The sequence below is a fragment of the Lipotes vexillifer genome, unplaced genomic scaffold (genome assembly GCF_000442215.2).
Source record: "Lipotes vexillifer unplaced genomic scaffold, Lipotes_vexillifer_v1.1 scaffold796, whole genome shotgun sequence".
NCBI classification, from domain to species: Eukaryota; Metazoa; Chordata; class Mammalia; order Artiodactyla; family Lipotidae; genus Lipotes; species Lipotes vexillifer.
The window spans coordinates 2,620,833-2,631,141 of record NW_006773072.1 but is presented as its reverse complement, the minus strand read 5'-3'; the positions used below and the strand labels follow the sequence as shown (position 1 = coordinate 2,631,141).

The 10,309-nt window shown below is 43.4% G+C and overlaps 1 protein-coding gene across 1 annotated transcript in view; it reads left to right on the top strand.

Annotated features, from left to right (window-relative positions):
* Positions 1-10,309, top strand: part of DNAAF11 (dynein axonemal assembly factor 11) — a 73,486-nt gene that overhangs the window by 10,608 nt on the left and 52,569 nt on the right. The window contains exon 5 of the mRNA XM_007448006.1: positions 6,666-6,841. Within this exon, the coding sequence (XP_007448068.1) occupies positions 6,666-6,841 (176 nt within the window). The remainder of the gene's footprint in view (positions 1-6,665; positions 6,842-10,309) is intronic.

Here is a 10,309-nt window from a genome sequence, read left to right as displayed (position 1 = left end):
ACGGTACGCGGGCCTCTCACTGTTGTGGCCTCTCCCGTTGTGGAGCACAGGCTCCGGACGCGCAGGCTCAGTGGCCATGGCTCACGGGCCTACCCGCTCCACGGCATGTGGGATCTTCCCGGACCAGGGCATGAACCCGTGTCCCCTGCATCGGCAGGCGGACTCTCAACCGCTGCGCCACCTGGGAAGCCCCTGTTCTGACTTCTTAGTCTAATGTGTTCATGGTTCATCCATGTTGTAGGATGCATCAGTACTTAATCCTTTTTAGGGCTGAATAATATTCCATCATATGGATACACCTCATTTTGTTTATTCATTTATTAGTTGATGGGTATTTGAGTTGAGTCCACTTTTTGGTTACTATGAATAAAGCTGCTGTGAACATTAATGTACAAGTTTTTGCATAAACATCTGTTTTCAGTTAACTTAGTGTACCTGGGTATGGAATTGATGGGTCATATGATAACTGGAATTGATGGGTCCTATGATAACTATACGTTTCACTGTTTTCAGGAGCTGCCCAACTGTTTTCCAAAGCAGCGGCACCAGTTTGCATTCCCACCAGCAGTTTATGAGGGCTCCCGTTTCTCCACATCCTTGCCAACACTTGTCATTTTCAGTTTTCATGTATTTATTTATTTATTTATTTTTATAGTAGCCATCCTATAGTGAGTGTGAAGTGGTATATCATTGTGGTCCTGATTTGCATTCACCTAATGACTAATAAGTTTGGGCATTTTTTTTATGTGCTTATTGGCCATTTGTATATCTTCTTTGGAGAAATCTTCTTTATTCAAAATCTTTGCCCATTTTCTAACTAGGTTATTTGTTGTTTGGCTGCTGAACTGTAAGACTTATTTCTTTATTTTGAACGCTAGAATCCGATCAGATAAATGATTTGCAGATATATTCTTCCATTTTGTGGGTTTTCTTGTCAACTTCCTTGTTGGTGTCCTTTAGAGCACAATTTTTTCTTAAACAGCTTTATTGAGGTATAATTGATGTACAAAAGCCTGCACATATTGAATACATATAATTTGTTGCGTTTGGACATATGCACACACGTGTGAAACCATCACCGCGATTAAAACCTCTTTGTCTTGTTATTCTGGGAGGTTTCCTATTTTACTTTGCAGGCTTCTATTTTGTGCTGTTACTTTTTTTCGAAATGTCTAGTAACACTTGGTGTCTGTTGATAACCACAAAGAATTTGGTTGATTAGGTGGCTGTGTGGGCTTATTCTGCAGTTGTGAGGTGGTGTTTCCACATCCAGCCTCTGGCCTGGCTGGCAGGGCCACTGTGGGCTCTGTGTGGGTGGGCAGGGGCTTGGGGCAGAGGCAGGCAAGCTCCTCTCCCCACCCCACTCCCATCTTCCAAGAGCTAAAATTAGTAGGACATTATTTAAGTCCTGTTGGATTTTAGCCTATTTGTCTCCTAGTGTAGACATCAGTATTTCAGGGGCCATCAAGGTCATATATCAATAAAGACATAAATATTCATCATACATTTTTAATGTTCATCCTCAGAACCTGAAATGTCATCACTGTCAAAGCCCCCAAACCGTCATCAGTGCTGGAACTGAGACGGTTCTTTCCATTATTGGCATTTTTCTGCATTAGAAATGGAGCCTTTGCTCTTTCCCAGCTACCACTCTCCAGCCCTGTTACCATATCCACATGTGAACAAATGAAATAACAAAATTTGCGCTAGAGCTTCCCTGGTGGCACAGTGGTTAAGAATCCGCCCGCCAATGCTGGGGACACGGGTTCGAGCCCTGGTCTGGGAAGATCCCAGATGCCGCGGAGCAACTAAGCCCGTGCGCCACAACTACTGAGCCTGTGCTCTGGAGCCCACGAGCCACAACTACTGAGCCCACATGCCACAACTACTGAAGTCCACGCGCCTAGAGCCTGTGCTCGGCAACAAGAGAAGCCACTGCAAAGAGAAGCCACTGCAAAGAGAAGCCTGCGCACTGCAGGGAAGACCCAACGCAGCCAAAAATAAATAAATTAAAAAAAAAAAACTTAAAAAAAATGCTCTATGTCTGTGTTTTTTAGTAGTGAAAGGTCTATCTATAATGTCAGAGAAATAATTAAAACTCTCATTCTCAGTTGGCTTGTTATTTTCGTTAAGAAAGTAGTATCTGAAAGGATGTGGAGAGTTCTGTTTTTGCGGTATGTGTCGGCCACCAACCACTAGAGGGAAGTATTGTCACTATTGTCTTTTTGAGCTTTGAGAACTTGGTCCACAGTGGACACTTCTTCCTTTTGGTCCTCTGCCTTCCAGCTCTAATACAGATGCACCGGGCTCAGGGTCGTCTGAGGATATGTTTGGGGAGATGGGCAGTAGGGACGGATGGGTGTCTTATCTTTTGGCAAATATGCACTTGTTTAATTTTAAATGCAGTTAGATATATATATATATATATATATATATATATATATATATATATATACTCAGCTCACATACTTGAGTAAATCTCAGTATAATTTAAAACATAAGTTGGATTTTTCTTTGTTTGTTTTGCTGCATGGCAAAACATAACTGTATCCTTCTTTTTCTTTTTTCCTTGTTGTGGATTCACCAAGATTTTTTTCCATCCCACCCCTCCTCTCCCACCCTTAAAACCTGGAAGGAGAGATGGGGTTTCTATTAGTGTCAACTCTTCCTCTTGGGAAATCAGCATGTTGGTTTCAGTGACCTTTAGACCCCCGTGGGCCACTGAGCTTGATCTTCACAGAACAGGGGCTGAAGGGTGGGACTCAGTTGAAGGAGGGAGGTTTTCTCAAGCCTGTCTAGTTCAGCAAGAATTGTTCTTTCAAATGGCAGATGTGGTTTAATTTCTTATGTGTAGGCCTAGTAGAAGAAAAATTAAGATTCATCACTTTGAAAAATGTAATGAACATTTGGAGGGTTCTGCATCTACAAAATTACAGCAAAATCCAAAAATTATATGAATTTTTGAGCTTGTTGGAGTCTTTCAAATGTCAGTCTTTTCTCATATGGAAGAAAAACATAATTAAAATATCTCTCAGAGTCTCCCAAAGTCAACTTAAGAAATACCAGGTAACCTGTATCTTAAGTCAGACTACCCCAAATATATCTTTACACTTCATAAAATCCATCTAACATTTTTTTTTTTTTGCCAGTGTAAAACAGACATACAGGCACAGAGATATAAACTTAATTATATTTATATGTCTAGTTTCATATTCATTCTTCATATAGTGGCTTAGTTCATTCACATCACTATGCTTTAATGACTGAATTATCAAATATGTTGATGTGCTTTAAATAACTCCTTATTGTTTGGTGCTTGAAGTGTTTTTAATTATGTTTGCTCTTGTGAATAGAACTGTTCTGAACAGCTTTGTACAAATTACCTGTTTCCAGTTGAGGTATTTGATTGGGACCTTTTCCTCCCTAATGAAATTCTGGATCAAGAGAAAAAAACAAAAAAACACTTAAGAGCCTATTTTGTGTATTGTCAAATTGAATGCTGAAAAAAAAAAAAATATATATATATATTTTTAATCTCATAACCTTTCCAACATATTTAAAATTTACTTTTGAAGATATGAAGTTACTGAATTTCCTTCACATGTGTAGCTGAGTCTGGAATATTGTAAAAGTATTTATTTGTTCTTGTGCATTTTGGTTATTCGGCTTTTCAGTAATTCATATTTTACCATAGTAACGCAATAGACAGTCTCAAAAGTCAAAGTGATGTCTATATACTTGTGTTGAAGAGCAGACCTCTTGTCAATGCCACCAGACCCCCCCAGTCCTGCCCCCTAGAGGCGACCACCATCCACTCCCCTTCGTTCTTCTGCTGCATGTTTCCAAGTAACCTGCTTACACCGGGCGTCCTCTACTCTTTCTCATTTTAGGCATCGTCTGTTGACCTCCTACGTGGCAGGTGCAGATTTTGTTCTCACTCGCTGCCCCCGAGGTTCTTTATCCCTGTCTATCTGCCTTGCTTATGTTTTCGTGTCACGTAACGGGATATCGTAATGAGACACGGGATATGGGCCCATCTATGGTGACTGGTGTTTTGAATGAACACTTTGTTGGGGGGAGTGGTCACGCTCACGTGCCTACTGACCCACGTCTAACCTCTGGCCTTTCTTGCTCCCCCTTTCTCCTCCCACCAGAGGATGGCTGGTCTGGCTCTCTCCTTCCATGTAGGAATTGCAGGCCTCAGCTCACCCCTCACACGGGTATGACTACAACTGCTTGTGCTTAGAGACCCAACACTGCTTTAGCTTGAGAGTTTTGCGGTGATGGTCATGGTCACGGTCATGATGATACATTAGTAATAAATAGCTGATGTCAGCAAAGAGAACTTCTAGTGGACAGGTTCAGAGAGGCTTTTCAGCTGGGCAGACCTGGGCTTCGGTTCCTGTCCCCACTTTGTAGCTTTGTTGAACTTTGTTCATTTCTTAGCTTATTTGCCTCACAGTTCCAGTTATCTATTGCAGCGAGAAAAAAAAACACCCCAGGACTTAGTGCCTCGAAACAGCTTTCTTTCGCCACCCAGTTTTGTGGGTGAGGAACTCAGCAAGAGTTTGGCTGGGACGTTCCTCTCTGACCCAGGGCATTAGGCTTCTTTACTGCCTTCTCAGCCAGTTTGAGCTCTTGACACCCCCTCTGCGTGGCCCGTCCATGGCTCAGCCTCCTTGCCCTGCTTGATCTCCGTGCCCAACCCTAGGTGGGCCCCTCCGCGGGCGCCTTCTTCCCCTGGCTTATGCTCCCAATCCCCACGCTAGCCCTCGTTAGGGTGTCCACCCCGCCCTCCCCGAGCTCTGACACCTTGCTCATGGCGCTGCTCCCCTGTGGACCCCTCTTCACTCTACTTGGTCTCCGATGCCTCTTGCTGGGTATCATGTGAGGACACCCTCCCTACCTTCCTTGGGCTCTGATTCCTCAAGTCAGGCTGCCCTTCCTTGTTGATACCATCCTGTCTGCACTGACACCCGATGGCTGGCTGTCTTTGGTGTGGATGCTCTTTTCATCCTGCCCAGGTTCCTACCCACCATCCCTCTCTGCAGGGATGCCTTCCTCACTGGGCTTGGGCTCCTGTACTCGTGCCAGACCACCTGCACCCGGGATGCCCCTCACTGCTGGGGCCCCGGCTTCCAGCACAGGGCAGCCCTCTGCACACCGTCCTCGTCCTGTTTGGGCTCCACCACTCTGCTCTGGCCAACATAGCTATCGCTCGCCTCTCTACTCCTTCTTTACTCTGCCTCCCCTGATGGCTTTAGGAATTAGTTGTTCTGAAAGGAAGGGAAGAGAAGGAAAGGGAAGGGAAAGGAAAGAGCGGGGAAGAGGAGCAGCCATCTTGACAAACCTTTTCTCCCTCTCTCCCTTCCTTTTGTCCGTCTTTCTTTCCTTCCTTCCTTCTTTCCTATGTTCTCAAAATAGGGAGACGAGTTAGGAGATACACCATATTGCATGCAAAAGGTGACAGGAACCTGAACTGGAATATTGGTAATAGGATTATAGTGGACAAGAAGTACGTAAAAAGAAGTTAGGACTTAAGATCTGCATGGCTTGATGACTGATGACATGAAGGGGCTAAGAGGATAGTTTAGGTTAACTTCCTAGTTAACCCTGACTTGACTCTTGGTGTTGAATCACATCTGATACCAAAATGGTGATGACGTCGATAGAGTTTAGATGTAAAGAAGGCAGAAAAACTGTCTTGAGGAGTAGAGGGTGAGAGAAAACATGGAGACTTCCGTTTGGACATGTTGAATGTGATATGTCTTGCGGGCATGTAGAAACAGGAGTGTGATGTTCAGTTGGATGGTCAGACATGGGGTTATTGTTTGGGAGTCATCAGAATCTGGGGTTAGTGAAACCAGTGAACATGACTACTGTCATCAAGACCATAAGGAGAGGAAATATTGGGTCAAGGATGGAAATCTCCATCACATTGATGGAGTGGGAAAGTCTGCAAAAGAGATCAAGAGGAATAGACTTCATTGCAAAGGAGGACAAGGAAAGAGTAACATCAGAGTTTCAAGACAGTTGAGAGATTTAAGAGACAGTCCATGGTCGATTGTGCCACGTGCAGCAGACTCTTCTAGTGACATAGTGCATTGAAGAGGCTCCATTAGTTTGTCAACATGATGCAGTCGCGCCAGATAGTGACCAAATCTAAATGTGAACAGCCCAGAGCTTATGGATACGGGCTGGAAAATGATTTCCTTTGGCTGGAGGGACTAAGGGGTTGAAAGTAAGGGGAGAGCTTCCCTCGTGGCGCAGTGGTTGAGAGTCCGCCTGCCAATGCAGGGGACACGGGTTCGTGCCCCGGTCCAGGAGGATCCCACATGCCGCGGAGCGGCTGGGCCTGTGGGCCATGGCCGCTGGGCCTGCGCGTCCGGAGCCTGTGCTTCGCAACGGGAGAGGCCAAAACAGTGAGAGGCCCGTGCACTGCAAAAAAAATAAATAAATAAAAAGAAAGAAAGTAAGGGGAGACACAGATAGAAAAGTGAGTCAAGACTAAGGCTTTTTGAGGTTTCTGAAAAAACATTTCTTGGTAAGCAGTGCAATTAATCAACAGACTTAAAATATTGCAACTGTTATTTCTATGATGTGTTATTGTACACATTTTACTGCCTGTGTGATTTTTCTGGCTTTTTTTCCTTTTCATTTCTCAGCAGGATGCGAAGGGCTGACAAAGCTTGACTTGACGGTAAATTTCATTGGCAAGCTGAGCAGTGTGAAAACCCTTCAACACAACATCCACCTGAAGGAGCTCTTCCTCATGGGAAACCCCTGCGCTGACTTTGACGGCTACAGACAGTTCGTGGTGGCAACTCTGCAACAACTAAAGGTATGCTTTTTTTTCAGTGACACAAAATTCTCAGAAAAATGAAAACAAGCAACTACAGTGATTCCTGATTTATTCACAGCATTTTCAGAGAATGTGTTGTTTTAGAGGATGGAATATTCCAGAAAATCAAAACCGAGTCTTTGGCTCACTGAACCTTTAAAGTTGTTTTAATATTATAGCTTCAATAAACCTTTGAAAAATAAATTGCGTGCTTTTATCCTTTCTCATTCAGAACACACACAGTTTAATTGAACTTTCTTGGTGAGTTCAAGTCATTGTTACAAAGAGCGTTCCTTATTACTAGTAGCAAACCAAAAGTTTAGGGCTTTTGAGGTGGCGACAGCTATATACCTTTGTATTTCACAGTCTTAAACTACTGTGCTTTTTAAAGTATTATTTCTTACTATTGCTTTCTATTAACTCGTTCGCTATGTTAGTAATTCTCAAACTCTGGTATGCTTTGGAGTACTTAGATGGGGTTCGCTGGGCCCCTCCCCCAGAGTTTCTGATTCAGTGGGTCTGATGGGCGCTCAAGAATTTGTATTTCTAACAGGCGTTCAGGTGGTGATGATGCTACCAGTCCAGGGACCTCATTTGAGAACCACTGCTCTGTGTGTTAATTTCTTATGCCAAATCTCCCCATATTTGATACTTTGGGTACTGGGAAACAACACATGGTTTCTAGAGAAATCATACACCTGAGAATATTTAAGTAGTAATATTAATGTCCATGTGATTCCAAGAGTTCCTGACCTGCATGTGCTGGTTTGAAACCTTGGGAGCTTCCCAGGTGAAATCTGAAACTAGCCCCCATGCACGGAGGGCAAGCAGAGACCAAAGAAAGAGGCAGGACTCCAGATGGGTAGGTGGCAGGTTTAATAAGCAAGGAAACCTACTTACCAAGCTTGTTTTGGGCAACAGGACAAGTAGATCTCTGCGCCTGCCCACCATAATCTTACAAGTTTATAGAGAGGCCTTAACTGGGTTCAGTCACATACACCGTCCAGAGGGTCTCAACAAAGCCTTACTGTCTCAAGGCTGCACCCTTGGAACCGCTCCTAGTGTGGGAGAAGTGGGCAGAAGGTACATTCCAAGGACAGGGGAGGGGGTGAGGAGCCTGTGATTTCCCAGGTCCAGTCGCAGGCCATCCAGCGGTCACGTCCTCTTGGTGTCCCTCCAGCAGCAGGGACAGCATTTTGCTTCTGCAGAGAATGCGTGGAGGCCCTGGCTTTCTAACAGTCCTTTTCCTCTGTCCTCAGAGGACATTTGTTTTTAGACTGCTGTGTTTTGTGTAGTCAAAACTGCTGGATTGATAGAACACATTTCTTCTAATGTAAAATTTCTTTGATTAAGAGAAGGAGTGATTCAGGTAATTGAATCTAGAATATATATGTGGAATGAGTGATGAGGTAGATCAAACATAACCCAGGCTGATCATCATTGTACAATGACTTCCTAAAAAAATGAACTGATGAGAGCCAGAATTTCAGAGAAAATGGATGCTGTGAACCATCTCCCTGGAAGGGTGCAGGGACTGTCATCACAGCTGGGCCCCCTGTCAACTCTGCAGTGCCTGGGCTAGGGGTATGTGAGAGCCATCAGACAGGTGCCTGAAGCATGGGCCAGGGTTGTTCCAGGTGCTTTGGACACAGCATCTCTGATACTCCCGGCCTCTTGCAGGGAGATGATTAGGTGCATTCTGAGATGAGGGAGCCAGGCCTTGGAAAGCTGATGCTCCTTGTTTAAGGTGACACACCCGGCAAGTGACCCTGGTGGGATTTGAACCTAATAGCCCACCATTCACACCATAACCACACTCACTGCTTCTGTCTGGGTTAATGTACAGGCTTCAGGTCCAGTCTTCCCTTTCAGAAAGACTGTTCTGAATAAGCTGTTACAACAGGCAACAACCTCCCTTTGAAATATAGTATTCATAAATGTGTTTACTAGTATTTAAAAACAGCTTGATAAATTTTAAGTCTTAGTTACCATTTCATTGAAAGTTTGTGATCTACTTGACAGGAGTTGCATTAACAGATGTATTATTTTCCTGGGGCTGCCATAACAAAGTACCGCAAATGGGGTGGCTTGAACATCAGGAATTTATCTCATTGTTCTGGACACTAGAAGTTCTAGATCAAGGTGTGGGTTGGTTGCTTCTGAGTCTGTGAGGCAGCATCTGTTCCATGCCTTTCTCCCAGCTTCTGGTGGGTCCTGGCAAGCTTTGACTTTCCTTGGCTTGTGGAAGCGTCACTCCCATCTTTTTTTAAGGACACCAGTCATGTTGGATTAGGGGCCCACGCTACTGTAGAATAATCTCATCTTAACTGATTACATCTGCAGGGACCCTATTTCCAAATAAGGTCACATTCTGAGGTACTGGGGGTCAGGACTTCAACATAACTTTTTTTGGGGGAAACACAGTTTAACTCATAACAACAGAGTAGTTATTTAGACAGATACGCACAAGAGGTGTGAGGAGATTCAGCCCTTTTCAAGTATCCTCTTCCTAGTGTCTGAGCCACTCCAGGTGGTAAGTAGGCACTGTAGCCTAGTGGGAAAAGTTTTGTAGCAGACAAACCAGGATAGGACTCATGTCTCTGCTACCTGTGAGTTGCATGCCTCATTTTTCTCATCTATAATGGATTAATAATTCCTACTTTAAAGAAGTTCTCTGAGGCCCTCAGTAAATCTTAGTTTCTTTTTCTCTTCTTTGCTGAAGCACACGCGCAATTATTATCAAGAAACGTAGACATTCTGCCTCTGTGTTGCAAGAACTCTAAGTGAATAAAGATCAAGGAATACTGCAATGCACAGCCTAAAACTTAATCTCTCAGTTCATCAGGCCTTCTGAATTCAGCTGTGATTTTGGACTGAAGAAAACTTAGGCCAATTTTGAAAACTACCTAACAAAAGTCTTCAAAAACCTGAGATCCAATAAGAAGGCCCCGAGAACAGGTGCTGGCATACATGTGACACCATCTCAGATTTGTCATCAGTTCCCAGTATGAGGTCTTCTGCTTCCTGCCTGTATTGGTGACAAGGGGTTTATTGGTCATAATCTTTTAGAAACAGTAGGTCTAAATTATATCAATGTTTATTTAACCCAAGTGTAAGGAAATATATATATATGTTATATATAATACTATATATGTATATATATAAAGTTAATACTTAAATCCTTACATTCCCAGATACAGGTAAGAGAATATATCACCTTCTTCGCAATGTTCATCAAAATTCCAGTAAAAGAAATTATATTTATCCAGAATTTTCCAAATTGTTTAGATCTTTTTTTTTTGGCCACTCTGTGCAGCATGTGGGATCTTAGTTCACTGACCAGGGATCGAACCTGCGCCCCCTGCAGTGGAAGTTCAGAGTCTTAACCACAGCCCCAGAATTGCTTAGATCTTAACCCTAGCTTAAACGAAGTTAATTACCAAAAAAAAAAAAAAAAAAAAAAAAAAA